We start from the raw sequence: 26,792 nt of genomic DNA on the forward strand, positions 1-26,792 counted from the left end.
TGACCAAGTTCATGCTATGGTCCAAGAACTGTTTCCAGAGAGGAATGCCATCTTTCAAGATGATAATCCATTAAATAAAACGTTTATGTTTAGTAAATCGTTTTTCTTTTGCATTTCCATACATCAAACATGGATATAAATATCACTAAAACATCCGCTGGGTCATAAGCTTCATTTCGGTACCTTACTTGCCTGGGTGGGTTGCCTGTAGGCTGAGACAAACCACGTCACACTGCATAATACGTTTGTGCCTTAACTTATTTGAGAATATTTAATCAGTTTTCAAATAAAAGTGTCGACATAACAAAGCGCAGTTGTGAAACCTCGCGAATTGACCACGAATATAAAATCAAATTTAATTAGCAACAAAATTAAAAATGCAAAAAATCATATATAGCATTGACAAAATCTTGATAATCGCTCAAAAGTCGAAAATTAAATATTAGTGCCCGTAAAATAATTTTTAGACTGTGGAGAGTGTTCTATCCCAGCAAGAAAAGAGCGATATGTGTTTGATTACATCTTATGTTAGTATCGTGTGCGCAAGGTAAGAGTTATCAATTCGTGTTAAACTTTTGTGGGAGCTTAGTGTACGATAATGTTAATAGTCTCAGCATGGCTGAGACTTATTAAAGATTGACGCGAAGTTGAACATCTGCTTTGACCACCACAATCCCCAGATCTCAACAATATTGAACATTTATGGTTGATTTTGGAGATTCAAGTAAGAAATCGATTTCTGCCGCCATCTATATATATAAAAGCAAAAATGTGTGTATGTATGTATGTATGTATGTATGTATGTATGTATGTGTGTATGTATGTTCGCTTTTTGTGTATGTCTGTAAAAGGCTTTTTTCCAAGAAGCGGTCGGTCGGCTCACAACTTCTTAAAACTTTTTATATCACATATAAATCATAATATTTACGAGTTAACAACGGAGGTCGCCTGTCTACTTAATTTGCTCGACTTTGAAAAGATAAATATAATAAAAGTGACACTAATTCTGGCGGTATTTTTCTGGTCGCGATCCCCGGAAATGTCCGAAAGCAATCAGCTTTGATCAATATGGAAATTTTCCTTATCTCAGACAAATGCTATTCAATTTGGACAATCCTCTTGTTATGGGGATAGGAAGCTGCCCCCCCCCCCCAACATCTTGGGAAAATAAAAATAAAAAAAGCGTTCCCGCAGTAAATAAAATATTACCCCGCAGTCAAAGTTGACCTCATTAAGTCATTAAAACGTGCACCTGCCAATTCTAAATAATTAAATTCAAACGTGTTTGCGTTAGTTTTTCGCGGTGACCCAATGGTTAACGTTGCACATTTTTTTTTTCACACTTTAATTTCCAACTTCGCCTCAAAGGTTCGGGTTCGATCCTTATACTTACCTACTAAAACTTTTTTTATTTTATCTTACCCCCCCCCTCCCCGACACAAACACCCGGGTGTTTTGATTTACCCAAAACCACAGACACCTCCAAACACCTGGGCAACGCTGGGTACACCCCCGCTAGTCTATAATATAAATCTCACCTGTCTGTTTAATTGTATGTATGTTTGTATATCTGCCTAAAACTTTCAGTAGAGGCAATGGATTTTCATGAGATCGATATCATTTTGAAGCTTGACCCTTCGGACGAGAAATATTGAAAAATTGGCTAAAAACATTAATTTCTTCACACTCATCTGGGCACTTTTCTACAGGGAGGGGTCGCTTTTTTCACTGATATTTTTGAAAGTCATCTTCTGTTTTCTATTATCTAGCTTTAATTTAAACCTACGTCACTTTCGGTTTGGCGATGGGCGCAACGTCTAACGCGTCACGTTTTTTTTTTTTTTTTTTTTGGCATTTTGTTTTCCTCCTTCATGGGTACATACAAAAGTTTGGTCAATGAGATTATTTCAAAATTTTATTTACCACTAGTCCAGAGGGCTTTTTCTGCAACTTTCCGTGGGTTGGAAGGATGTAATTTTTTTCTTTTTGGTTTGGATTCTTTCGGCCGGACGTATCCGTGAATCATAGACCAGAGTTATCTCGACAGGTCCAAGTTGATAACTGGTTTGTTTCCCTCTCCACTTTAATTTATATGACATCTTAACCCATTCTAGATTATTGCCGAACCCTCTGGGATTTTCCAGATACTTCTAAAACCTTCTACTCTTTCTAACTATTCTCTGGCCTTTAAACTATCTCGTGAATTAAAACTTTTGAGGTTTGATCATTAGGGGTGCGTAGAATACGATAGCACACATTTTAAACGGTTTTATTGATTTTTTTTTTATTTTTTTATAGAAATGCTCCCTCGTAACAATACATATATATGCAATCTGACTTTAATTGCATAAGCATCATCTTGTTTCCACTCATTCAGCTCAAGTATAGAGCTAGTGCATCCCCCTCCAGGAATAATGGTATCACTGTGGCAACATCACCTATCTTTTGGAGCATTGCCACTAGGTCCACTTTCTTTAGCCAAGCCACGATACTTAATGGCTTTATCATATTGTTTAGGCTGGTGGCCATAGCCGGATTCTTTTTTTTTTGCTCAACCAACACCCTTACACACACCTCCACTTTCTTTTCTGCCTCCCTGCCTGCTACAACTTTTTTTTTTTTTGCTCAACACACACCTTCAAACACCCAGGCAAAGCCGGGTATCCCTGCTAGTCTTCTCCAAAAGAACTGGAGGATGTTTTAGCTGAAGAATGGGATAAAATTTCTTTGGAAGCAATTCACAAATTTGTATGAAGCAATACCTTGGAAAATTGCCGCAAAAGGTGGACCTACACCATATTAAAATAAATTTTGTTGATTTTTAAGCCGTTTTTTTGATTTTGTCCAACCCCTGTATATGCTAGCATTTTTAGTATACTGCCTGCCTACTCCAACTTCTTTCTTTTTCACAACACACACTTCAAAACACCCCTGCTCGTCTTCTTTAAAAAAAGTGAAGGATATGTTTAGCTGAAGAATGAGATAAAATTCCTTCGGAAACAATTCACAATTTGCATGAACTAATACCTCGGCGAATTGAAGCTGTAATTGCCACAAAAGGGTGGACCTACACCATATTAAAATAAATTTTCTTGATTTTTAAGGCCTTTTTTTGGTTGGTTGGTTGGTTGTTTTTGTTTTACGGCATATCAACCTTTTTCAGGTTATGTAATGCCGAATCTAGTGATTTTGAGGAACGATTTTTAATGGAGTATATTTCTTTTTTTTACGTCAGATTCTATTTAACCCATAGTTGGGACCCTAACAGGTACTACCACTCCGGGTCAGAGTGGACCTGGGAGCAATGGTAATTAAAGGGTGGCTCCACACTCCCCAAGGCTCGCAAGGTGGGGCCTCACCACTGGATATAGTTTTAGGTCATATGCAGGACAGGGGCATTTTTTTTATTTTGTCCAACCCCTGTATATGCTAGCATTTTTAGTGTAGAAAATTATTTCTTAAATTAAATTTAAAAAAAAAAATATTACAATAAAATAAATAAATTACAATAGAAAAAAACAACCATTTTTTTTTCCTCAAAAACGAATATTTTTTTTAGAATTTTATTTTATTACAGGTACAAAAACACCAAGGATGTATGGTCGGGTTAAAAAAATTGGGGGTGGTACATGTTGTTGTTGTTGAATAATTAATGTACAAAAGATGACTGCTGCCTTCGGCTTCCGTGAGGGAGCTGTTTCACTCAAATGGAGGGTTGACGGATTTATCTTTGCATCATTCAAGCCAGTTCATGCCTTATTCTTTGGGTAGGCTGACTTCCTCAAGGGCTGCCCTGGTGGTTAAAAAAAAAAAAAAAAAAAAAAAAGTTTAATTTTTATTTGTCTAAGCTTTCAAATGCTACGATTAAATCACATTTATGTTAGAAGTTGATAATTTTATTTATATATTAATATAATAGTGTGTGTGTTATTTTGTGTGTTACACTTAAATCTATTTTCTTCCAAGTGACTGTCATTTAATTGTTATGACCTTCCATTTCTTGTAATAAATAATTTTACTAAGAATTCTTCATAAGCTTCGGTAATAGCTGATGACACTATTTCTTTTCATAAATACTTTTACTAATTCTTATTCTTCATAAATTTTGGTTTCAGTTGCAATTATAGCTGAAAGAACTCAAGTTTATATATAATATATATATATATATTATTATTATAAGCTCTATTCCCTATTTAGTTTTATCGAGCTTTTACATCTGGCTGAGATAATTTTATAAATATTAATTCTTCAATATTTATAATATACTTTAATTTTACCATCTTGGATCATTTTGGTAAATTTAATTGTAATTTTTATTTTATATATATAATTATAAAACTCAAATGACATTAAGATTAAGGAAGCAACCCGTCATGGACTAGCAGTGTCAGAAATTTCGTGAAAATAGCGAATAATTCCACCCCATCTTTCCAAGCTTATAACTCCTCGAAAAATGCAATTCAAGCCCTAATTTTTTTTTTCAATTAAAGGAGCAAGGACCAAGATTTCATTAAAAAAAAAAAAAAAAAAAAAAAAAAAAAAAAAAAAAAAAAAACGTGTTTTTTTTAAAAAAGTTTTAAACTTCGGACTTTACAGGTAAAATTCTACAAGAACACTATGTTTTTTTTGTTTTAAATTTGAATATATTATGTATTGACCTTTTCTCTTCAATTTGTGAGTAAATAATTATGTACTTATCGGGGTCTAAATTAATTATTATTAGACATTTACAAAATGGGAGGCGTGAATTATTCGACCCCCTGTCTTTCCAAGCTTATAACTCCTCGAAAAATGTAATTCAAGCCCTAATTTTTTTTTCAATTAAAGGAGCAAGGACCAAGGTTCCATTAAAAAAAAAAAAAAGAAAAAACAAATAACGTGGTTTAAAAAAAAGGTTTTAAACTTCAAACTTTACAGGTAAAATTCTAAAAGAACACTGTTTTTTTTTTTTTAATTTGAATATATTATGTATTGACCTTTTCTCTTCAATTTGTGAGTAAATTAATTATTTACTTTCGGGTTACTAACTTAAGTATTTACTTTTTAATAGACACTTAAAAATTGGGATGGGGGGGGGGGTCGTGAATTTAAAAAAAAAAAAACGTTTGTCTAAAATATTATATTCGATTTATTAGAAAGAACATAAAATTTCACATTGACCCTGAAAATATCGTAAAAATAGAATCAATAGAAAAATTTTGATAGATTTTTAGTGAAAAATATTGAGTTCGGAAAATTCATTACTGTTTAAAAAAAAAAAAAAAAAAAAAAAATATTTCTATTACTTTTAAAACAACTGTAATAGTTTATTTTGGAAGTATAATCCATAAAGAAAATAAATAACCCACTTTTAACAGAGAAATTACGAGATTTTTATATTGTATTCGCAGTTTCATGTTAGGGGTGTCAAAAATTTCTACAAAAATTCTGATACACCTAGTCATGGACATGTGTCAGAAGCAGAGACAAGTGATTGAATAACTGGCAAAAGTGCATCGAGAATATGACTGTAGAAAAATAAATTCTGGAGCATAAGAGGTAACTCATTTTAATGGGACTATTCCTGTGTTCATGCTCTTCAATTTAGAATTAAAAACAGGCTTTACTCTTGAAACAATCCTCGTATATATCAAAATATATTGAACAGGAGTATCCTTCGTAAGTTTTGGTTTCAGTTGCAATTATAGCTGAAAGAACTCAAGTTTTATATATATATATATATATATATATATATATATATATATATATATATATATATAAAAAAGCGAAAATGTATGTATGTGTGTTCGCTTTTTCTGTATGTCTACAAAAGGCTTTTTTCAGAGAAGCGGTCGGTCGCTTCACAACTTTTTAAAACGTTTTATGTCACATACAAATCGTAATATCTCACAGTTAACAACGAAGCTCGCCTGTCTATTTAATTTGCTTGACTTCGGGAAAATAAATATTCAACATTTGTCGCTCGCCGCATGTGGGTTAGTCTTTTTCCTATAACATCTTGGGGGGAAAAAAAAGCGTTCAGCAGTAAATGAAATCCCGCAGTTAAACTTGACCTCATTAACTCATTAAAACGGGCACCTGCCAAATCCAAGTAATTAAATAAATTCAAACGTGTTTCCGTTAGCATCTCGCGGTGGGGCAATGGCAAACATCGCACATTTTTTTTTTTCACACTTTAATTTACAACTTTGCCTCAAGGGTTCGGGTTCGATCCTCATACTTACTTTTTTTTTTTACCCCCCCCCCCACACCTCCAAACACCCAGGCAACGCCGGGTACCCCTCGCTAGTATAATTATAAAACTCAAATGACCTTGTAACGAGTGTTGTTACCCAACATCCGATTTACGACTTCCGGTTGCGCATGCATGCAAATCATCAACGCGACAATAGAACATATTGTTTTACTGTGTACGTTTTCAATGTCCCAATTGTTTTTTTTTTTTTTGCGTTAAAATTTACACCTTTCTTAAAAAACGTTTATATATTTTCTTCTACATTACCAACATAAATAAATAATGCCGAAAATGTTTTTTTTTTAATTTGCGTTACAAATAAATCATTAACACAAAAATAAAATGTACTGTTTTACTGTGTACGTTTTCAGCATCCCAATTGTTTTTTGGGTTTTTTTCGCATTTAAATTAAAAGATATATCAAAATTTGAATGTAACTAAGTATTATGGTATCTGTTCAGTGCACATTTACCTATAAGTATGTCAAACCACTTATAATTCAATGGTTGTAAGTTTTTTTTGTTAAAAAATAATCAATTATAATAAACAGAACGACTCATAGAAATCTATCTATATTCTTTTTTCATTTTAATATACTTCCATAGAAATGTTTCTGTTATGTCACAAAAAAACTATTTTCTTTACGTCACAAGTGTCACGCTCATACATGAATTCCATAGCTAATATAACATACTGACCCAACGGGTCACGGGTAGTCTAGTATATATATAAATATTTTTTTTTATTTATAAGTTCTGGTTTTGGCTTTGATTCAAGCTGATGCACCCAAGTCATATCAATATATTTTTTATTTTTTTTTTAAATCACAACTTTATAATATATAAAAATCGGTAGAAAATTGACGATAATAATATATACGAAATCTGCATAAATTGAAATATCATATTTAAGTGCATTTCACGACCGGGTTATGCCAGGCGTCCTTGCTTGCTTAGATAAATACTTTTGCAGTTTTAACACAAAAGTTACAATAATACACTAGGGCGTCTCCATTTACACTGATCATCCACAGAATGCCAGCATCAATATATTATATATGAATGAGTCCCCTGTGAAATTTCCACAGGTCCTGCTAGTATATTTAAAAATATTTATTTAAACTAGGGGGACCTGTGGAAGTCGATTATCGAATGTATGTAAATCCATAAACGTTTCAGGAACGTACACACGAGTGCCACCAAGTATCGTTCATGGAGTGCTTGTTTAGAATTACATTTATTAAAAAAATACAAAATGAATCTTTATGATGTACATATTTGTCAGAGAACGTAGGCGTCATAGTCTAAAAATCGCGTAAATTAATCAAGTGGTCCTTTTTTTAACTAAGAAAATCAAAATTTACTAGCAGGACCTGTGGAAATTCCACAGCGGCATCTTTCATATGTAATATATTCCTGCTGGGCATTCGGGAGATGTTCAACGTGAATGGAGACCCTGCGATATTATTGCTTAAGTATCAAATTTAACTTTATATTTTTTTTAACCATTATTGTTGTAGGCACCTTTTTTTTTATTTAACTTTTTTTTTTCTTTTTTTTTTTTTTTTAAAGAAATGCAATTTAGAAATTAGTCAAAAACAATCATAGTTAGCTTAATCGTCTTATTTAATTAAGGATTTGCGTTAAAAAAAATTAGTGGGACCTGTTGAAATTCCACAGCGACATCTTTCATATGTAATCTATTGCTGCTGGGTATTTGGGGGACTTCAATGTGAATGGAGACCCTGCGATATTATTGTAGCCCTTTTGTTAAAGCTGTAAAAATATTCATCTAAGTAATCTGGTTAATATAGCGTCAGAATATATCTAGTCATCACGGTTTATCTCCAATATCCCCATAGGATTCTGTGACATATTTCCATCGTATGACGCCCGGCATAAACAAGAAACCCCCACAATATCATTAGACCATCTTTAGACAGAACAGATACTACACTTGGATCCTAGCCAGAAGACCAAGAAAATATATTTTAGTGTCATGTATGGCCCAACAGTGATGTCATTTTTTCATTAATTTCTTTTTTTTTTTTTTCTTTTTTTTTTTGCAAAGTCACCACTTATCAAGGCACAGAGGCCACTCGAGGATAAGGGTTAATAAGTATAGAGTAGTCAATCGGGCAATATCGCGTAGTAAACGTTAGTACTGGAAATTTAGTACTTAAAGGAATGGATCATCAAGAACTTGTTTACGTTGGACTTGAACATGTCCAAATTGTAGTCAGCTAGAAAGCAGGCAAGCGGAACACAGTTCCACAGGCGTGCAGTTCTAAGAAAGAAGCTTTGTTCATGGAATCTACGTTTAGGTTTAGGCACAGATAAAGAGTGTGAGAAATTATTGATAGTGGTTTCAGCTAGACGAGTGCTTCTCGTGAAAGTTTGGCGCGGGGGGGGGGAAGGCAATAGATTGGAGCTCAGACGAGCACTTGCCATGGAAATAACGATAGAGCAGAGACAGGCTGTGGGAACGAGGTCACAGAGAAGAGAAAAGGGCATTCCCTACGAGGCTACGAAGTCTATCTTGAACTCTGCCAAGGCAGGAGAAGGTCTTTCTAGCAGCTCCTGCCCAGATGTGTCAACAGCACTCCATCGTTGGACGTACTTTGCTCTTATACAGGTAGAGAATTGCATCAGCAGTGAGATATCTACTAGAGCTGTAGAACGATCACACTATTTTTCCAGTGAATGCAAACTCAAAAATATTTTTTTCATGATCTATTATATAAAAGTCACTTTGTGTGTGTTTGTGTGTCTATGTATATGTCTGAGGGAGTTCCTTCCTCATAGGTTCAAAAACGGCTGAGCCAATCTTTTGCAATTTTGCACAAAGCTAATTAATATGTCTGGCAGTGTTTCTTAGATGTTTCATACAGAATTTTATCAGATGAGTATTGCAAATAGAAATCCGATCTTTACAATATATTTTCTTTCTTATAGATAAAAAAAAGAATAACTTTTATAGGGGGATATTTTACGTTACACCGTCATAGGAGATAGTAAAATTTCGGTAAATTATTTCTTAAAACAGATTTATTTTAATCTGGAGATATAGCTTAGTGGTAAGGCATTCGACTACAAATCGACTGATCCCCTGTTCTAGCTCGGGTAGACCTCACTATTTTATTTTAAGTTTCTCATGAGTTAAATTTACGATAAAAGTACCATTTAATATCTAGTTTGACGCGCAATAATTTGCATGTCAAAATGTACACGCCAAAATGACGTCATAAAAGACCTAACATAAAATGGCTCTTGTTTAAAAACATTTGATGTACGTGTTTCGTTTCAGATCAGCAGTAAAAAAGACCCAGAAGCTTGTCAAAATATGGAGCCTCTCAAGGTGAGAGCCATTGATTTCAATTGATACCAGACGGGGGATCAGAATGCTAATGATGGAAAGATAGAAGCTTGGTTTTAGATGCATTAAAATTAACCAGCCACCTCTTTCCTCATTGTACCACGTGCTCAAGATCAGAGGAGAGCGAATCAGAGGGATCTTTGTCATTTACAGCTTTGGAAGTGTTGCCATATATGGAAGTGTTTGTTGTCCGCATAAATGTCTACGAATGATTTTAGGAATGTGATTTGGGAGATCATTGATGAAGATCAGGAAAAGGATGGAACGCTGAGGGATGCCAGCATTGATACTGTGAGCTTCTGATTTCTGCCCATCACCCACTACTCTTATAAACCTATCGGAGATAAATGCTTTAATAATTGGGAAGACATTTCCAGCTATACCATAGCTCGAGATGCCGTGGAGTAGACATTTATGTGGGAAAGAGGTGGCAGGGAAGAGAAAAGAGCATCACCTATTAGGCTGAAGGAGGAAGAAGGAATGGAAAAAAAAAGAAAGAAAAAAAAAATTAATTAAAATTTAAATTCAAAGAGGAAGAGGAGGAGGAAGGAACGGAAAAAAAAAGAAAAAAAAAAAAATTAATTAAAATTTAAATTCAACAATTCAATTCTAAAAGGTTTTCATTCGGATTCTTTGTTTTTAATTTGTTTATTTCATTGTTTTTACAAAACACTTAAATCCAAGAAAGAAATTAAGGTTTAATCCAAACAATTTTTTTTTTAAGTTTAGAATGGATGAGAAGAAAGGAGGAAAAATTTGAATTGAATAAAAAATTTTCTTGAAATGCATAATCTCAAAAAAAAAAAAAAAAAAAAAAAAAAAAAAATGGTTTGATTGGTTTGTTTTACGGCATACCAACCCTTTTCGGGTTATTTAATGCCAAATCCAGTTATTTTGGAAATAGTATTAATGTTTCATCCAGTTATTTTGTAGAAGGTTTTTAATCTTTAAGCTTTTTGTATCTTCAATCGATAGTTTGTAGTGTTTGGTTTGGTTGTTTTATAGCGGATTTCATCATTTTTGTTCCCTGCCCTGCAGAACATGAGTTTTTGCAATGGGAGAGGGAAAAGAGTTACAGTATTAATGTTTGGTAGCTTCTGGATTTGACCTTTACTCCTGATATGAAATGGAACACGTACATCAAGTCTGTTGCCAGGGTCGCTGGAAAGATGGTGGGTTCCTTCTACCGCCCCAGAAGATATCTCACTAATGATGCTATTCTCTATCTATATAAAAGCCAAGTACGTCCAAGGATGGAATACTGCTGCCATATCTGGGCAGGAGCTGCTAAAATAGCCTATCCTGCCTTGACAGAGTACAAAATAGACTTCGTGGCTTAGTGGGGGATGCCCTTTTCTCTTCCCTGCAACCTCTCTCCCAAAGAAGAGACGTTGCGAGCCTGTCTTTGTTTTACCGTTATTTCCATGGCAAGTGCTCGTCTGAGCTCCAATCTCTAGTCCCCCCTCGCCAATATTTTACGAAAAACACCCGTCTAGCTGAAGCCACTGTCAATAATTTCCCCCACTCTCTATCTGTGCCTAAATCAAAACGTAGATTCCATGAACAAAGCTTCTTTCTTAGAACAGCACACCAGTGGAACTCTGTTCCGCCTGCCTGTTTCCCACCTGACTACAACTTGGATGTCTTCAAATCCAACGTAAACAAATTCCTGATGAACCGCCCCCTTAAGTAGACACTGTATGAAATCTCAACACTAACGTACTGTACATGCAATAACCCTTATCCCTGAGTGGCTTGCGGGCCTTGATAAGTGGTGACCTCCTTGTAAAAAAACAAAAAAAAAACAAACAAAAAAACAAAACAAAACAAAAAAACAAAACAAAACAAAAAAACAAAAAAAAAAAACAGTCAGGAAGTGGTGGGAGATAGAAGTAGAAAGGGGAAATGGGAAGAAGGAAAAGGGGGGGGGAAAGGGGGGTTGTTGTTTTTGTCTTTTGACAAGGCAGACTGCGATGAATATAGTTCCAGCCAAATAACAAAACAGAAAACTTACTTTGCTTGGTCGATTTGTATCTGTATTCTTTCTGCTCCTGTTTTCGACGAAGCTTTCTGCTTCCGGTTTTCTAAATCCTCAATTGTCGCTTTGTAACCCGTGATGTTGTGCAGAATGATTGCGTGTTTGTCGCCCAGTGAGACGAGGTATTTGCCAGAGCTGCTGAAACTGAGACCAACCACAGGACCTGAAAATTAAAAGAAAAAAAAAAAATAAATAATAAAAATCTTAATAATAGAGCCATGACAGCTTTCTCTTTTTAAATAAAATCTCCCGATCGAATCTTTATTATCTGGAAACCGTGAGAGACGAACATACTATAGTATGAATATATGGGTTATTTAAAAAAAATGATCTTAAGATGTGAGTTGGGAGAACATTGATGCAGATCAGGAAGAGAGTGGAGCCCAGGATGGACCCCTGAGGGACTCTAGCATTAATACTGTGTGCTTCTGATTTCTACCCATCAAATACTACTCTTATGAACCTATCAGAGAGAAATGATTTAATAATTGAGAAAACATTTCCAGCTATACCATAGCTGGAGATCTTGTAAAGTAAGCCTTTATGCCATACCCTATCAAAGGCCTTTGATATGTCAAGAGCAATTGCCCTAGAAAGGAAGCCTCCATCGAGAGATTCGCTAATCCTATGAGATATAACTATTAGCACATCTGCTGTAGATCTAGCAGAACAGAAACCATATTGCATGTCACTAAGGTTATTTTTGTTAAGATGATTGACTACTTTCCTATTTAACAGATTTAACAACTTACTCATGACGCACAGGAGACTGAGAGGGCTTGTTGGTTGTTTTTTGTTTTACGGCCTATCAATCCTTTTCAGGTTATTTAATGCCGAATCCAAAGATTTTGAAGAACAATTTTTTTAATATAATATATTTGTTGTTTTCAAGTTGGTTTCTATTTAACCCATAGTTGGAACCCTAACAGGTACTACCACTCTGGATCAGAGTGGACCTGGGAGCAATGGCAATTAAAGGGTGCCTCCACACTCCCCAAAAGGTACTACAGTATAAATATATAGGTTATTTAAAAAAAATTTTTTTATTACATTTTCATCCCAAACAAGGCACATTGCTACTTCGATGTAGGGGGATACTATCAGGGACATAAGCTACAGTGGTATTATGTAGGGAGTTGGGCAGCAAGATGTCTAACTACTGGAGTAGAAAGCTCTCTTACATCTAGGGATCTCTACTGTGTAGGTGTGGGATTTAGCTGCTTGCCGAGTTTGTCGGGGGTGTTTCCGTGTCTTGCTTGCAGTTCATCGGAGCATTCACCATTAAAGTACTCGTAGAACAGGCAGAGGGATGCAACATTTTGTTGATGGGACAGTTCTATCAGGTTGGCGACTCTCTGTCGAACCTTGTCTAGGAGCGAGAGACAAGTAGCAGATGCACACCACTCCGTACATGGGCGAATGGTGGCGTTAGTAGTTTTCTGGCACGGTAGAGAGAGCCTACCTTCCTTGCAGCGGTCCATGGCAATGCTCTCAATGTAATTGTTCCAACTCATGTTCCCTGTGAACGTTAGGCCGAGGAGTTTGAAAGAAGTAGTTTCAGTAATTGTCTGTATTTTTGAGATGAGGTGTTTTCATTGATTGAGATTGTCGGACTGACTTCCTCATCTTGGTTGTTATTGTCACAACGTTTCAGGTGTTTTGTATCGAACTGGGGAACCGTTTTTTAGGAATCTCGAACACAACCCTTTATTATTATTACGGGGGTACCGTGTTCGGACTCCAGCTAGGCTTTGGGACATAGTTGCTGATTCTCTGTTTTGAATGTTACTTTTTTTACTGCCTTCGTTCAGGATTGAACTCAGCACTTTTGGGTAACTGTAAACTTTGATACAACGTCTAGGACCACTCGGCCATATGTCACTAGGAGAATTCTTTGTTGGTTTTTGTTAATGTTAAACCTATGTTGTTATTCAAGGTTTTCTCTCTCTATCAGAGGTGTCCAAATTGCATTCAGCGCTATGCTTGGTTTGCTCAGTAGGTTGTTATGTCCGAGCATGTGAGCTGTTTCTTTAAGTTTTCTCACTTTCCAGTGGGTCTCTCTGTTTATTATTTTTACTTCATCCCATAGGGGGCTATGGTCCCCCCTCTCCATCCAGACATGGTTGGCTATACCCGATTTTTCCGTCTCCCCTTTAGTTACCGCTTTTCAGTGTTCTTCCACCCTTACTTTAAGGGGGCGGCATGTTTCACCCTTGTAAACCTTTCTGCAACTGCATGGGATGGAGTATATGCAGTTTTTGGTCATGTTCTCCTCCATTCATTCATACCAGGTGTCGGCAAAACGGCCAAAACGTTGTGACAATAACAACCAAGATGAGGAAGTCAGTCCGACAATCTCAATCAATAAGTAGTTTCAGATTATTATTATTATCATCACCATCAATTGGAAATACGTATTTAAAAGCTTAATTGCATTTGATTACAAAACGATGCTGGATATTTCTATTTGGATGCTATTTTTAAACAAAGGCAAAGTTTACATTGTATAACTAAAAATACAAGCTTCAAACAAATGAAAAATCCTTACAACTGTCGGAAATTTAAAAATAACCATCCTGTGTGTTACTGCTAGGGGAAACAAATTTCAGCGTATAATTTTTTAAAAATGCGTCAAACGCGTGAAAAAAAAAAAAAAAAGTCCTTACACAATTTAACGCTGTTTTTGGAGTGAATAAAAACTAAATAGTCACGGAAATAATTATTCGATCAAAACTCAATTACATTTCAAAATGCAATATAAAAAAAAAAAAAAAATGATATGAAAATGCAATTTTGACTCTTTATATGAGACTTATTTTCAACAGCTAACACATTGGATCTTTGTAATATGATTTTTTTTTTTTTTTTTTTTTACATAAGCATCCCCACTTATCAAGGCCAAGCGGCCACTCGAGGATAAGGGTTAAAGACTGAACAGTAGTCAATTGGACAATATAGTAATCGTTAGTAATGGAAACTCGGTAAATTTGTTAACTTATATGGAACGGTTCGTCGAAAAACTTGTTTACGTTAGACTTGAAGACATGATTCATAACATAAGAGATCAAACAATATTTTATTTTAATCAGATTTGAACCATGCAAGAACAGACAGAAACATAATTTAATAATAGGAAAAGTTTCAGACTTGGATTTTTTTTTTTTTTTTCTTTTTTTTTGTGAAAACTTAAGACAGGGGTCTCCAAAGTTTTCTGAACGGAGTGGGGAGAGGCATATTCTGACTTTTTAGAGCTATACTGTCAAAATAATATGACTTAATCATGTCGACACACTGGTTCCCATTAGATCACCAAAATTAACCAACGAGTGGTGACAAGTGGGGGATGTCTATTCTGAAAACAGTTCGTAACATGAGATTGGAGTTTGGGCAACAACAGCAACAGCATGAAAACCGGTGGGTCAGGGCAACATAGAAACCCTTATGAACTACAGAGAGTTCTTCAATGTCAGATCATTTACGACTCAATATATTTAGGGTGTTAAAATGATATTATGTAAATTAGGTATCAACAATGTTGGTACTAAAAATGGGTGATCATTTGGGAATTCCAGGTGCTATATATATATATATATATATATATATATCCGCTTATCTCGGCATTGTTTCCAGTCATCCTAGACTTCTCCTTCTGACTGGACTCAAGCAATGCTGATTCGAGAAAGGTGTGGCTGGAGATTGCGCAAACCTTACATCACAATTTCACACGCAGCTAACCTTACAGGGGTTATCCCTTGTCTTTTGAGACTGAACAGAGGCTTCCACGGTCAAAGTACAATAAACAAGCCGCGTATGCATGGTCCTCCTCTCCTGCTGCATGTGAGATGACGCCACAAAAAATAGTGAAGAAACGATGAATTTTTTTTGCCAAGTTTCAGAAAAATCTAATGGATGGGGCAAATGTAAAAAGTGTCATTTTTTGCAATTTTTGGGCATTTGTGACCCCTTTTGAGCTCCTGGGAATGCTGAATCCCAGTGAAAATGGACAAACGGTGCAGTTTCACACCTTAACACATGTATATTTGAATTCAACAGCACGAAAAACTATTATATAGACATACATATCAAGTATTCAAGAGCTCCAAAAAGCCCTAAAAATCCGAGATGGATGCGGACCAGAATTTTGCCAGGGTCACCCATACTGAATTTATATTAAGAACAATAGCCTCCACATTTTGGCCAAGTTTCAGGAAAATGGATGGATCAAACGCTATGGGGCAAAAAGTGTCATTTTTGGCCATTTTCGGGAATTTTTGACTTTTTTTGTGCACCTGGGGATGCCGAATCCCAGTGTAAATGGATAATGGCACAGTTTCAGGCCTTAATACGTGTGTATTTGAGTTGACCATCATGAAAAACCACTATATAGTCAGACATATCAAGTTTTTATTGAGAAATATGAAAAAAGAGCCACAAAAAGAGGCGTTTTTAGCACTAAAAGTCTCCGGGGATGTGAACCAGAATTTTGCCAGGGTCACCTATACTGGATTTATATTAAGAACAACGGGCTCCACATTTTGACAAAGTTTCACAAAAAATCTAATCGATGAATCAAAAGTTATGGGGCAAAACGTGTCATTTTTGGCCATTTTTTACCATTTTTGAGCTCTTGGGGACGCAACGGGAATCTTCACAAAAAAAAAAATATTTTTACTGTGCACATCTATTTAATGAAATACAATTTGTGGCAAAATTTTAGGAAAAACTAATCGACGGTTATCTGGAAATAGTCCGGAATAACAGAAGCATGGACACTACTGAAAACAGATGTACGTTTCCGATAAACCAGGGGACCAACAAAGTTAATCTATCTCGACCCTTTACGCCAGTTTTGTGCTTTTGCCTTGTGGTAAAGTCTTTAACCAAGACGACTTTACTGTTATACGGATATATATTTCAATATTTGGAGAGAGGGGACAAATTTTGCAGTATTTATTTCAGTAGTGCTCAACACCTTAATAGAGCTTGTTCATAATAATAATCATAATAATACGGTCACCATCAACACAAATGCAAAGGAGTTGTTAAAACAATTCTGATACTGGATTTTATTTTATTTTCTTCCTCCTTTTTTTTTTTTATTATCCTCGAGTGGCCTTTAGGCCTTAATAAGCATAAAGCCACCAGTATACACACAAATTTAATAAAAATTACCGTGATGCACATTTTCCAGAACCTGATCACACTTTTTCGATACGGTATTCCATACCGAAATCGTATTAGAATGACTCATAGCGACGGAACGCCCATCTGGGGATAGCGTAATGAAAGTCGGATCTGAATGGAATTGTCCAGTGAATAACAAATATGGTTCTTGTTGCAGCTGGTATTGGACTGGAAAATATGAAAGGAGAAAACCCAAAATGAAAAAATAAATAATTTAAATTTAAAATAAAAAATAAATAATTAAAATTTGAAATAAAAATAAATAATTACAATTTACAATAAAAAATAATTACAATTTACAATAAAAATAAATAATTACAATTTACAATAAAAATAAATAATTACAATTTACAATAAAAATAAATAATTACAATTTACAATAAAAATAATTAAAATTTAAAATAAAAATAATTAACATTTAAAATAAAAATAATTAAAATTTAAAATAAAAAATAATTAAAATTTAAAATAAAAAATAATTAAAATTTAAAATAAAAATAAATAATTAAAATTTAAAATAAGAAAATTAAAATTCAAAATAAAAAATAGTTACAATTTACAATGAAAAAATAAATAATTAAAATTTAAAATAAAAAATAAATAATAAAAATTTAAAAGAAAAGATAAATAATAAAAATTTAAAATAATTGAATAAAATTAAAACTTAAAATAAAAAAATTAAATCAATGATTTTTTTAGTGATGCGACGTCTCCTCATATTTCTATTCATTTCTCTGTTCATGTCTATAGTTCTTTTTTTGTATTAGAAAAGTTGACATGATTCCATTTCCATTTCATGAAAACCAGCTTTCTTTTTTTGTTGTTGCAGACCATCTACGAGTTGGCCAGTTGCGTACAAATCCCTAGAGCGATAGGCGCCTTCTATCATGTCTGAAAGTGACACAATATTCAACGAGTGAGATTGGAGAATCGCCGCTGTACAACTCATGCTCTCTACCGATCCAAGTTATGACAACAGGACCATTGCCAACACCTTTAAAATGCATCATTAGATTGCCACAAATAACAGGGACGTAACCTGGGTGATGAAAACAAAGTTTCCGGCTGCGGTTATGGTTTTTGGTGTGGTTTCAAGTGAGAGCCACATCACGCCACCTCACATATTCGAAGTCAGCTTGAAAGTCAACATGAAAGTGTACCTGGATGTGCTGAAGGGTGTGGTGATCTCCTGGTGCAATCAGGTGGCCACTGGCAGACCCTGGGTGTGGTAGCAGGACTTGGCACAGGCACACATGTCCAAAAGAAACCCAGGTTTGGCTTAAGGAGTGCTAAGACTTTGTATCCTTCTTTTATTGCCCCCCCCCTTCCTCATTCAACCCCGGGCAACGTTGGATTGCACTGTTGATGATTTTGATAGGAAATCCACTGTTTAAGAAGTGCTTGATATTCAGAATTTAAAACTTAAAGGTTATTTATTAAAAAAACAAAATAAAAAAAAAAGACATGCACTTGTTTGGTCTTTTCAACCATTAAATTGTAAATTTTGAATGTATAGATTTCACACACACATATATTTAATTATTATAGTAAAATAATAATTATGACAGCCCCTTTAAGAAATTCGTTTCTTATCGTTGAGCACTTTCCGTTGAATTAAAAGTCGGTCAATTTAGCTCTTATGCGTAGATCATCGTATAACGATTTGATCACTGTCTGTCTGACGTAATGAACATTTAAATTAAAATGTTTAAAATTCAACGCTATTTCACACGGTTAATAGTAGCCGAATGGATACGGCCTCCGCTAATCGAGCCAGAGATGTCTCGTGTCGCGGGGTTCGAATCGTTCGACTGGTAGTAATCGTGACACCCTGCACTGAAGAATCCCGAAAGGATGAAACACTAGTGTCTGTAAGTATTTAATTATTATAGTAAAAAAATAATTATATATATATATATATATATATATATTTGTAGTCATCGACATACAGTCCTGTTTCGTTGTATCACAACTCATCAGTGCCGCTAGACTAGCACTTTCTCCCAAGCCAAGGATTGAATCTAGAACCATTGCGTTGCCAGTTAGCAGTTCTACCGATCGACCCACGGAAGCGGCGCCCGTAAATAATCTCGCCAAATGTCTATTTAAACAAACATCCATCCACCACTTGTACAGTGCTCTAACCGCTTTGTTTATGAACAAAAAGCGAGTATCGCATTTTTCAGTCAATTAAATAGTGGGTGAGATTACTTACGACAGTGCTCTACCCAAAGAGGGAGACTTAAAATATATAACTCATTTCTTATCGTTGAGGTATATATATATATATATATATATATATATATATATATATATATATATATACACACTTGTGTTCCCTTTTTTAAAATTAAATATGTTTTTCACTCTTTTAACATGTTTTATTAATCATTTGTTCATATATATATATATATATATAATGTAATTATATATATATTGAGATATATATATATATATATATATATAATGTAATTATATATATATTGAGATATTATATATATATATATATATATATATAACTCTTAATCAATAATCATACTACGATTATATTTAGTCTATTTACTAGCAAACGTGTTTTAAGATGCACCGAAAATAAATTTGAGCATAAAAATTAAATTTTATTCTAAAAAAAAAAAAAAAAAAAAATCAGCAATACCAGGTTTTGGTATTTAAAGCGCTGTGAATGTCTCGCACTCTGCAGTAGACGACATCAGGCAACTTCGTGTTGGAGATAGCAATGTTCGTGCATTTTGAGATATTAAAGAGTTGTCTACCTTGTCAGTGATATATATATAATCAGCTAGTTTGTCTTCAGAAATTTATCTCCCTTTGTCCTTCAGCTGATAAGGGAGATAATCCAGAGTCCCCCATGAACTCTAGATTATCTCCCTTTGATTCTTTTGTTGTAATGCGAAGTGTTCTCTCTCTTTGGTTGATACCTTCTTCGTGTACAGATGTAAAAAAAAGCAAAAAAACAAGTGAAGCATGCATGGTCCCCCGTGAGTGCACAGTGAACGAGTCATAAAAAATGACTAAGTTCAGCATTCCCCCCCCACTGAACCCCCAAAATCCCCAGGGGATGTCAAATCCTGGTGAAAATGAACAAACGGTGCAGTTTTATATGTAAATTTGAGTTCCGTACCATGCAAAAAAGAAATGACTAAGTCCATCATTTGCCTCCCCCACCCCCATTTAACCTCAAAAGTCCCCAAGGCCTTAACATATTTAAATTTGAGTTCAGCACCATGCAAAACTGCTAAATAGACATACACAGAAAATTTTGGACAAATACAGTTAAAATAGTCCCAAAAATGGAGTGTTTTTATTAGCCCTAAAAGAGCCCCTGGGGCACACCCAAGAGTTATCACGAATTATAGACAAACAAAATTATATAGAAATCAGTTACAACTTTTCAGAAAGTTTTATAAAAATCCAAAACATTTTTTTTTTTATTATTTTTTTTTTTTAATAAGCACAAAAGTGTCAATTTTAGCCATTTTAACCTGAAAAGTACTCCTGGGGGGGGGGGGGGGGCAACCGGAGTTTTCCCAAAAAATCCATTCTGTTACTTTTTTACTCATATCATGTTTAATGTTTGTGCAAAATTAAAAAAATTCCGAGGCGTAGTTATTGAGAAAAGTGCGGACAGACGAACAGACAAGGATGAATTTACAGGTCCACCCTCCTTTTGTCAGTGGATAAAAAATCTGAACGTGATTCTGATCTGTAATTAAACATGCTTCCAGGTTTCCCACAATATTATATAAAAAAATAATAAACCTACAATCTTTGATTCTGACTAGCCAACTTTTTGCAATAGACAAATATATTTCACCATAATTCATTTAAAGACGAAACAAACTTAATTCGATATGGTAATTTTTCTAATATATAGAAATTCTTAAACTGTCACCTCAAAAAGAAAAATCAGTTAAGGAAAACAACTTATTTTTTTTAGTTTTTTACTTTCCATTTAAAAAATTTTTTTTTTCCTATATTAATTTATTTTTATTTCAGACTATTATTCTCATCTTTATTAGTTGTTGTTTTTGATCTTTTATTGGTTGTTGTTTATTCACAACGTTTCGGCCAACTATTCCTCTGGCCTTCGTCAGGTGGTAACCGCGACGGATAGGAACTTCGAATCTGCTAACTGCATTCTCAGCCATCACTGCCATCCGTATTTGTTGTCGTCTCACCACATTTTTGGCCAAGTAAACCTCTGGCACGCTTTGGGTGGGATTGAAACCGCTATCTTCAGACAATGTTCATCTGGAACTGTAGAGATTTAACGTCTATCAACTGCGCCACGAAGGGCGATCAAGGTTGGATTCTTTGATCTTATAACAACGACTAATAAAGATGAGAATAATAGTCCAAAATAAAAATAAATTAATATATATAATGCTCATCTCAAAAATGAATTCCAATTAAGGAATAATATATATATATATATATATATCTTTTTTCTTACTTGCATCTTATTAAATCAAAATCAGATTAAATTTTAGCTTAGATACTGAACATAGATCAGTCACATTTAGAAAAGAAAATTGAACGTAATAGCTCCCGGGTAACACTAGGCTCAATACAACTAGTATATAAAATACTTTTTTTAGAATTTGGAATTCAGTTAATTGGAAGAAAAAAAGATTACTTACCATCTGTATCCCAGAACTTCCAGGTTCCATCTTTCGAGACAGAGGCCATTCTGAGAAAAAAAAAAAAAAATTACATAAGTCATAGCAGGTGTTATTGAAATTATCAATCTATACTACTATAAATTTTATTTTATTTATTTTTTTTTTTTACTTACATTCATATTAAAAACCCTGTTTTCTATTTATTTAAAAAGAAAATACAACTTTCTTATATATGGGTCATGGAATTGCATTTATCTGCAAAAAATCTAACCAATTTGCATGTTCTTTCAAACATTCATTTTTATTAATTCCCATTTTTTTTTTCTCTTCTCATAGAATGATAACTTTCCTGAAAGTACTTCTTTTAAACTCCTCGGCCTAACGTTTACAAGGAATATGAACTGGAATAGATACATTGAAAGCATTGCCAAGGCTGCTGCAAGGAAAGTTGGCTCCCTCTACTGTGCTAGAAAACTACTTACGCCTGACAGTATCCTATACCTCTATAAGGCCACCATTCGCCCTATGTATGGAGTACAGTTGTCACATCTGGGCTGGTGCATCTGCTGCTTGTCTCTCGATCCTGGACAGGGTTCAAAAGAGAGTCGTCAACCTGATAGGTCCTGAACTGTCATCTAGGCTTCAGCCTCTGTCCCATCGACGAGATGTTGCATCCCTCTGCCTGTTCTACAAATACTTTAATGGTGAATGCTCTGACGAACTGCAAACACTTGTACCTCCCCGACGTAACTACCCCCGACAAACCCGACAAGCTACTAAGTCTCATCCCTTTACAGTAGAGATCCCTAGATGCAAGAAAGCCTTTTACTCCAATAGTTTCTTCCCCAGAACTGCGGGTCTTTGAAACTCCCTTCCGGGATTCTGCTTTCCCAACTCATCTCCCTTCATAATGCCCCTACAACTTATGCCCCCGATAGTAGCCCCTACTTCAAAGTGGCACTGTGCCTTGTTTGGGGTGAAAATTAAATAAAACAAAAAAAAAAAATTATATTCATGCAGATATTCTTGCGTAATATTTGCGTAAAAAGTTATAGTAAAAACTCTTTCCATATATATTTATGTATGCGCATATATATTTGCTTAAAAATTTTTGCCTACCAAACTCCTCCATCAGTTTTTGGTCTACAGACATGAAACTTTATATGTAGGGTATTCGAACCCATGCAAAACTTTATATTTGAGTTTTAGCCAGGGGAAAATCGGTGCAAAAGTCTGAAAATTAAAAAAAAAAAATGAAATTCGCCAGGTGAAGGTTGAATGACTGCATTATGAATATGCATGTTTGATATGATAGCTGTTGGTTCATGTTTTAATTTTTAACTTGGCAGCAAACTTGTCTTCATAATACAGTTGTTGATGTCAAATCAAAATATCTTATTTAAGCGTATCTTACGACCAGGCAATGCCGGGCGGCCTGCTAGTGTGGGTATAGGTTTTGATACTATGAAAACTGCAACAGTTGTCTCTCTTTAATCGTGTAAAGAGTTGCGTCCCCGTGTCTGGGTTTGTGATGATGAGTAACTTGGAGTTATGTTCTCTTTGCCTGTATATAAAATGAGTGATTGCATGTCACTCGATCAACATGTAAATAAAGACAGATGGTCTTCTCCGTGTGTGTTAAAACTAAACATGGCTAAGTCTTAATTAATTTATCTTTTTGTCAAGCATCAATATGACTTCCAGTATGAATTTCATACAAAGCAAACAAGGTATATCTTTTAGTTAATTCATAATCAACCATCAAAGGTTATTAATTAACCAACAGGTGTTAGAGGGACAGCTTTCCATCCACAGAGATATATTCTGGGCCCAACCTTCTTCCTGATTTTCATCGATATATATGCAACTGAAGACTACTTATGAAAAACTTCCTCTCTTGGAGGAAACTGTTTCAAGCCATCGAAGATGAATGCCACTGAAATAATAATAATAATAATCTTCATCGATGATCTAAATCACATTCTAAGTTCATTCGTTGGCATTATGCAGAAGTGTTATGGAGAAGGTGTCCTGGGAATCGCCAGAACACAGGAATAAGGTGACCTGTAGTTAATGATCCCATGAGTAAGCTGACCTGTAGTAAGCTGGGACTTCTTCTAGCTGCGTGAGACTATCGTAAACTGATATATCAATGTCTCCGTTAAGTCCCGAAAAACAAAGGATACCTCCTGTGTGTGTAATTGTGAGGCAAGGGTTGTGCAATCCCCAGCCACACCTCTCCTGAATCGGCACTGTTCGAGTCCAGTAACAAGGAAAAGTCCAGGACAACTAGAAACAATGTCGAGATAAGCGGAGAGCACATACAGATCCTGAAAGTTCCAAATGGTCACTCATTTAGTACTGACTAGTTCAACATTGCTTAACTTTGGGGATCCAACAGAAACTGGTTTGTCAACATGATTGCCATACTCATACGATAGGAATCATATCGTGGACAATACAAATAGGAATCTCAACGTTGTCCGTTGATAGTTGTCTGGTCGCATCAATCTCCAGTGATCTTCTTCTTGGCCCGATCTATTCTTACCTGGCTTTGACTCCAAACTCTGATTTTTCTTGGTAGACCTACAAGCTGCCAACTGTCCTAAACTGGACAGTCATAAATGTAAAACTGTCCATAAACTGTCACAAAACTCACTGTCACCTTTCGAACTGACAGTAAACCAACCTCCTAGCATACTAATCCCCTTTGTCACTATATCTGCCAAATCTTGATTAACAATCCTATTTTAGCTTTCTTTTATGCGCGCTGGTGAACAACTGCCTATAACTTTTGTCTGTTAGGTTTCTACACTATCGGCAGGTGTTGTTTCTTGACTTACCCAACACGTGATCGGCCCTGTCGTCGGGGCATTAGAATACGCCGACTGCCCCCCTGCAGAGGGTAAAAGTCCCTCAATGGGGGTCCTGGATATGACCTTAAACTATATCCAGTGGTGAGGCCCCAGCTTGTGGGCTTTGGGGAGTGTGGAGCCACCCTTTAATTACCATTGCTCCCAGGTCCACTCTGACCCGGAGTGGTAGTACCTGTTAGGGTCCCAACTATAGGTTAAATAGAAACCAACTTAAAATTTTAAACTTTAATTCAAACCATTATGCATAAAAATAATTTTATAAAATCAGTGTAGATTCTCTACAGTGCAATGTAGACTACAATGTATTGTGGACTGAGTCACTACTGGGAGGCATGTGAAGCTTCCTCCCAGTGTACTGTAGTGTGTCCCCGACTAGAGTAGGTAATCAGTCTATTTGATTAAAAAATGGACGATTTCATCGATTTCGGTGGTCCTGGATATGACCTTAAACTCTATCCGATGGTGAGGCCCCAGCTTGTGGGCTTTGGGGAGTGTAGAGCCACCCCTTAATTACCATTGCTCCCAGGTCCACTCTGACCCGGAGTGGTAGTACCTGTTAGGGTCCCAACTATGGGTTAAATAGAAACCAACTTGAAAAAAAGATATATATATTCTATTAAAAACTTTTTCTTCAAAATAACTGGATTCGGCATTAAATAACCTGAAAAGGGTTGATATGCCGTAAAAAAAAAAAAAAAGAAAGATCAACCATCTATTTTCATTAATTTATGTTGTCGAATACGCAATGCAACCGCAGCAAACTTAAAACATAAAACTTTTACCAAAATTACTGAATGTGGCATTAATTTGAAAACAACAAATATATTCTATTAAAGAATTTTTCTTCAAAATCTTTGGATTCGGCATTAAATAACCCGAAAAGGGTTGATATGTCGTAAAACAAAAAAAAACAACCAACCAACATGTGATCATTCTAAATCAACAATTCGAATAGTAAATGTATCGTATTATCAAATTGGACACTATCCTCAACTGTCCCAAACCTACAAACACTCCATGAACTGTCCATAACCGTTACAAACTCATTTCCACTCTTAGAACTGATCGTAAACTAATTCTAAACATATCAAACTCTTTTGTCCCAATCATCGCCACACCTTGATTAACAATCCTATTTCAGCTTTCTTTTGTGTTCCTTGGTGAACAACTTCCCATAACTTTATTCTGCTGACGAACAGACAGTCTAAAGGAGATTTCTTTTAGGTTTCGACTTTGTCAGCACGTATTGTCTCTTGGCTTCCCTGACACAAAATTGTTGAAACCCCTGCTCCAAACTCAAACATGTGAACATTCTAATATAGTCAACAATTCGAAGAGTAAATTTATCTCAGATTTTATTAAAATTCTACTTGATAATTTTCCATAATTTTTTGGTGTACACTAATATTTTTGTCTACAAAAATATATGCGGAAATTACAGTAATCCAAAATGAAGAAAAAAAAAACTCTAGCTAAACATCTGCGATAAATAGAGAACTGCTCAACCATCTCAGCAGAAATAACCTCCTGATCTGAAATGGAACATATGTATCAAATCTGTTGCCAAGATAGCTGGAAAAACGGTTGGATCATTCTACCAATTATGGATGGAATACTGCTGCCATATCTGGACAGGAGCTGCTAAAAATAACCTATCCTGCCTTGACAGAGTACAAAATAGACTTTGTGGCTTAGTGGGGGATGCCCTTTTCTCTTCCCTGCAACCTCTCTCCCACAGAAGAGACGTTGCGAGCCTGTCTTTGTTTTACCGTTATTTCCATGGCAAGTGCTCGTCTGAACTCCAATCTCTGGTCCCCCCTCGCCAATCTTTTACGAAAAACACCAGTCTAGCTGAAGCCACTGTCAAAAATTTTCCCCACTCTCTATCTGTGCCTAAATCAAAACGTAGATTCCATGAACAAAGCTCCTTTCTTAGAACAGCACGCCAGTGGAACTGTTCCGTCTGCCTGTTTTCCACCTGACTACAACTTGGATGTCTTCAAATCCAACGTAAACAAATTCCTGATGAACCGCCCCCTTAAATAGACACTTTATGAAATCTCAACACTAACGTACAACGTACTGAAAATGCAATAACTCTTATCCCTGAGTGGCTTCCGGGCCTTGATAAGTGGTGACCTTCTTGTAAAAAAAAAATCAAAAAAAAATCTCAAGTACTAAAGTTTACAGCTGGGCAAGGCACATTCTACTTAATCCGACAATCAAAAACTTATATGACTGGATCCAGAATAAAATTTTCTTTAAACTGGTATTTAAATATTTTTGGTGCGACTTGTATATTCCAAGAAATTGCAATTTAATTCAACTTATTAACAACGAAACGTGCTGCCACAGCATGTTTGTGAGCGGTAGATGACTTTTGGGATTCACGCGTTTTAGGTCTGTTTATATAAATACTCGACACAGAAGTTCTAATCGAT

General features: G+C 35.2%; 1 protein-coding gene across 2 annotated transcripts in view; it reads right to left on the reverse strand.

Annotated features, from left to right (window-relative positions):
• Positions 1-3,549: 3,549 nt before the first annotated feature.
• Positions 3,550-26,792, reverse strand: part of LOC145270960 (transducin beta-like protein 2) — a 127,903-nt gene continuing 104,660 nt past the window's right edge. For both annotated transcript variants that reach the window (XM_080126506.1, XM_080126505.1), the window contains 4 exons: positions 21,494-21,543; positions 16,821-17,000; positions 11,625-11,811; positions 3,550-3,793 (listed from right to left, as the gene is read on the reverse strand). In XM_080126506.1, the coding sequence (XP_079982632.1) occupies positions 3,757-3,793; positions 11,625-11,811; positions 16,821-17,000; positions 21,494-21,543 (454 nt within the window). In that variant the 3' untranslated portion in view covers positions 3,550-3,756. The remainder of the gene's footprint in view (positions 3,794-11,624; positions 11,812-16,820; positions 17,001-21,493; positions 21,544-26,792) is intronic.

The sequence above is a fragment of the Euprymna scolopes genome, chromosome 46 (genome assembly GCF_053919585.1).
Source record: "Euprymna scolopes isolate OS-2025 chromosome 46, ASM5391958v1, whole genome shotgun sequence".
Lineage (NCBI taxonomy): Eukaryota > Metazoa > Mollusca > Cephalopoda > Sepiida > Sepiolidae > Euprymna > Euprymna scolopes.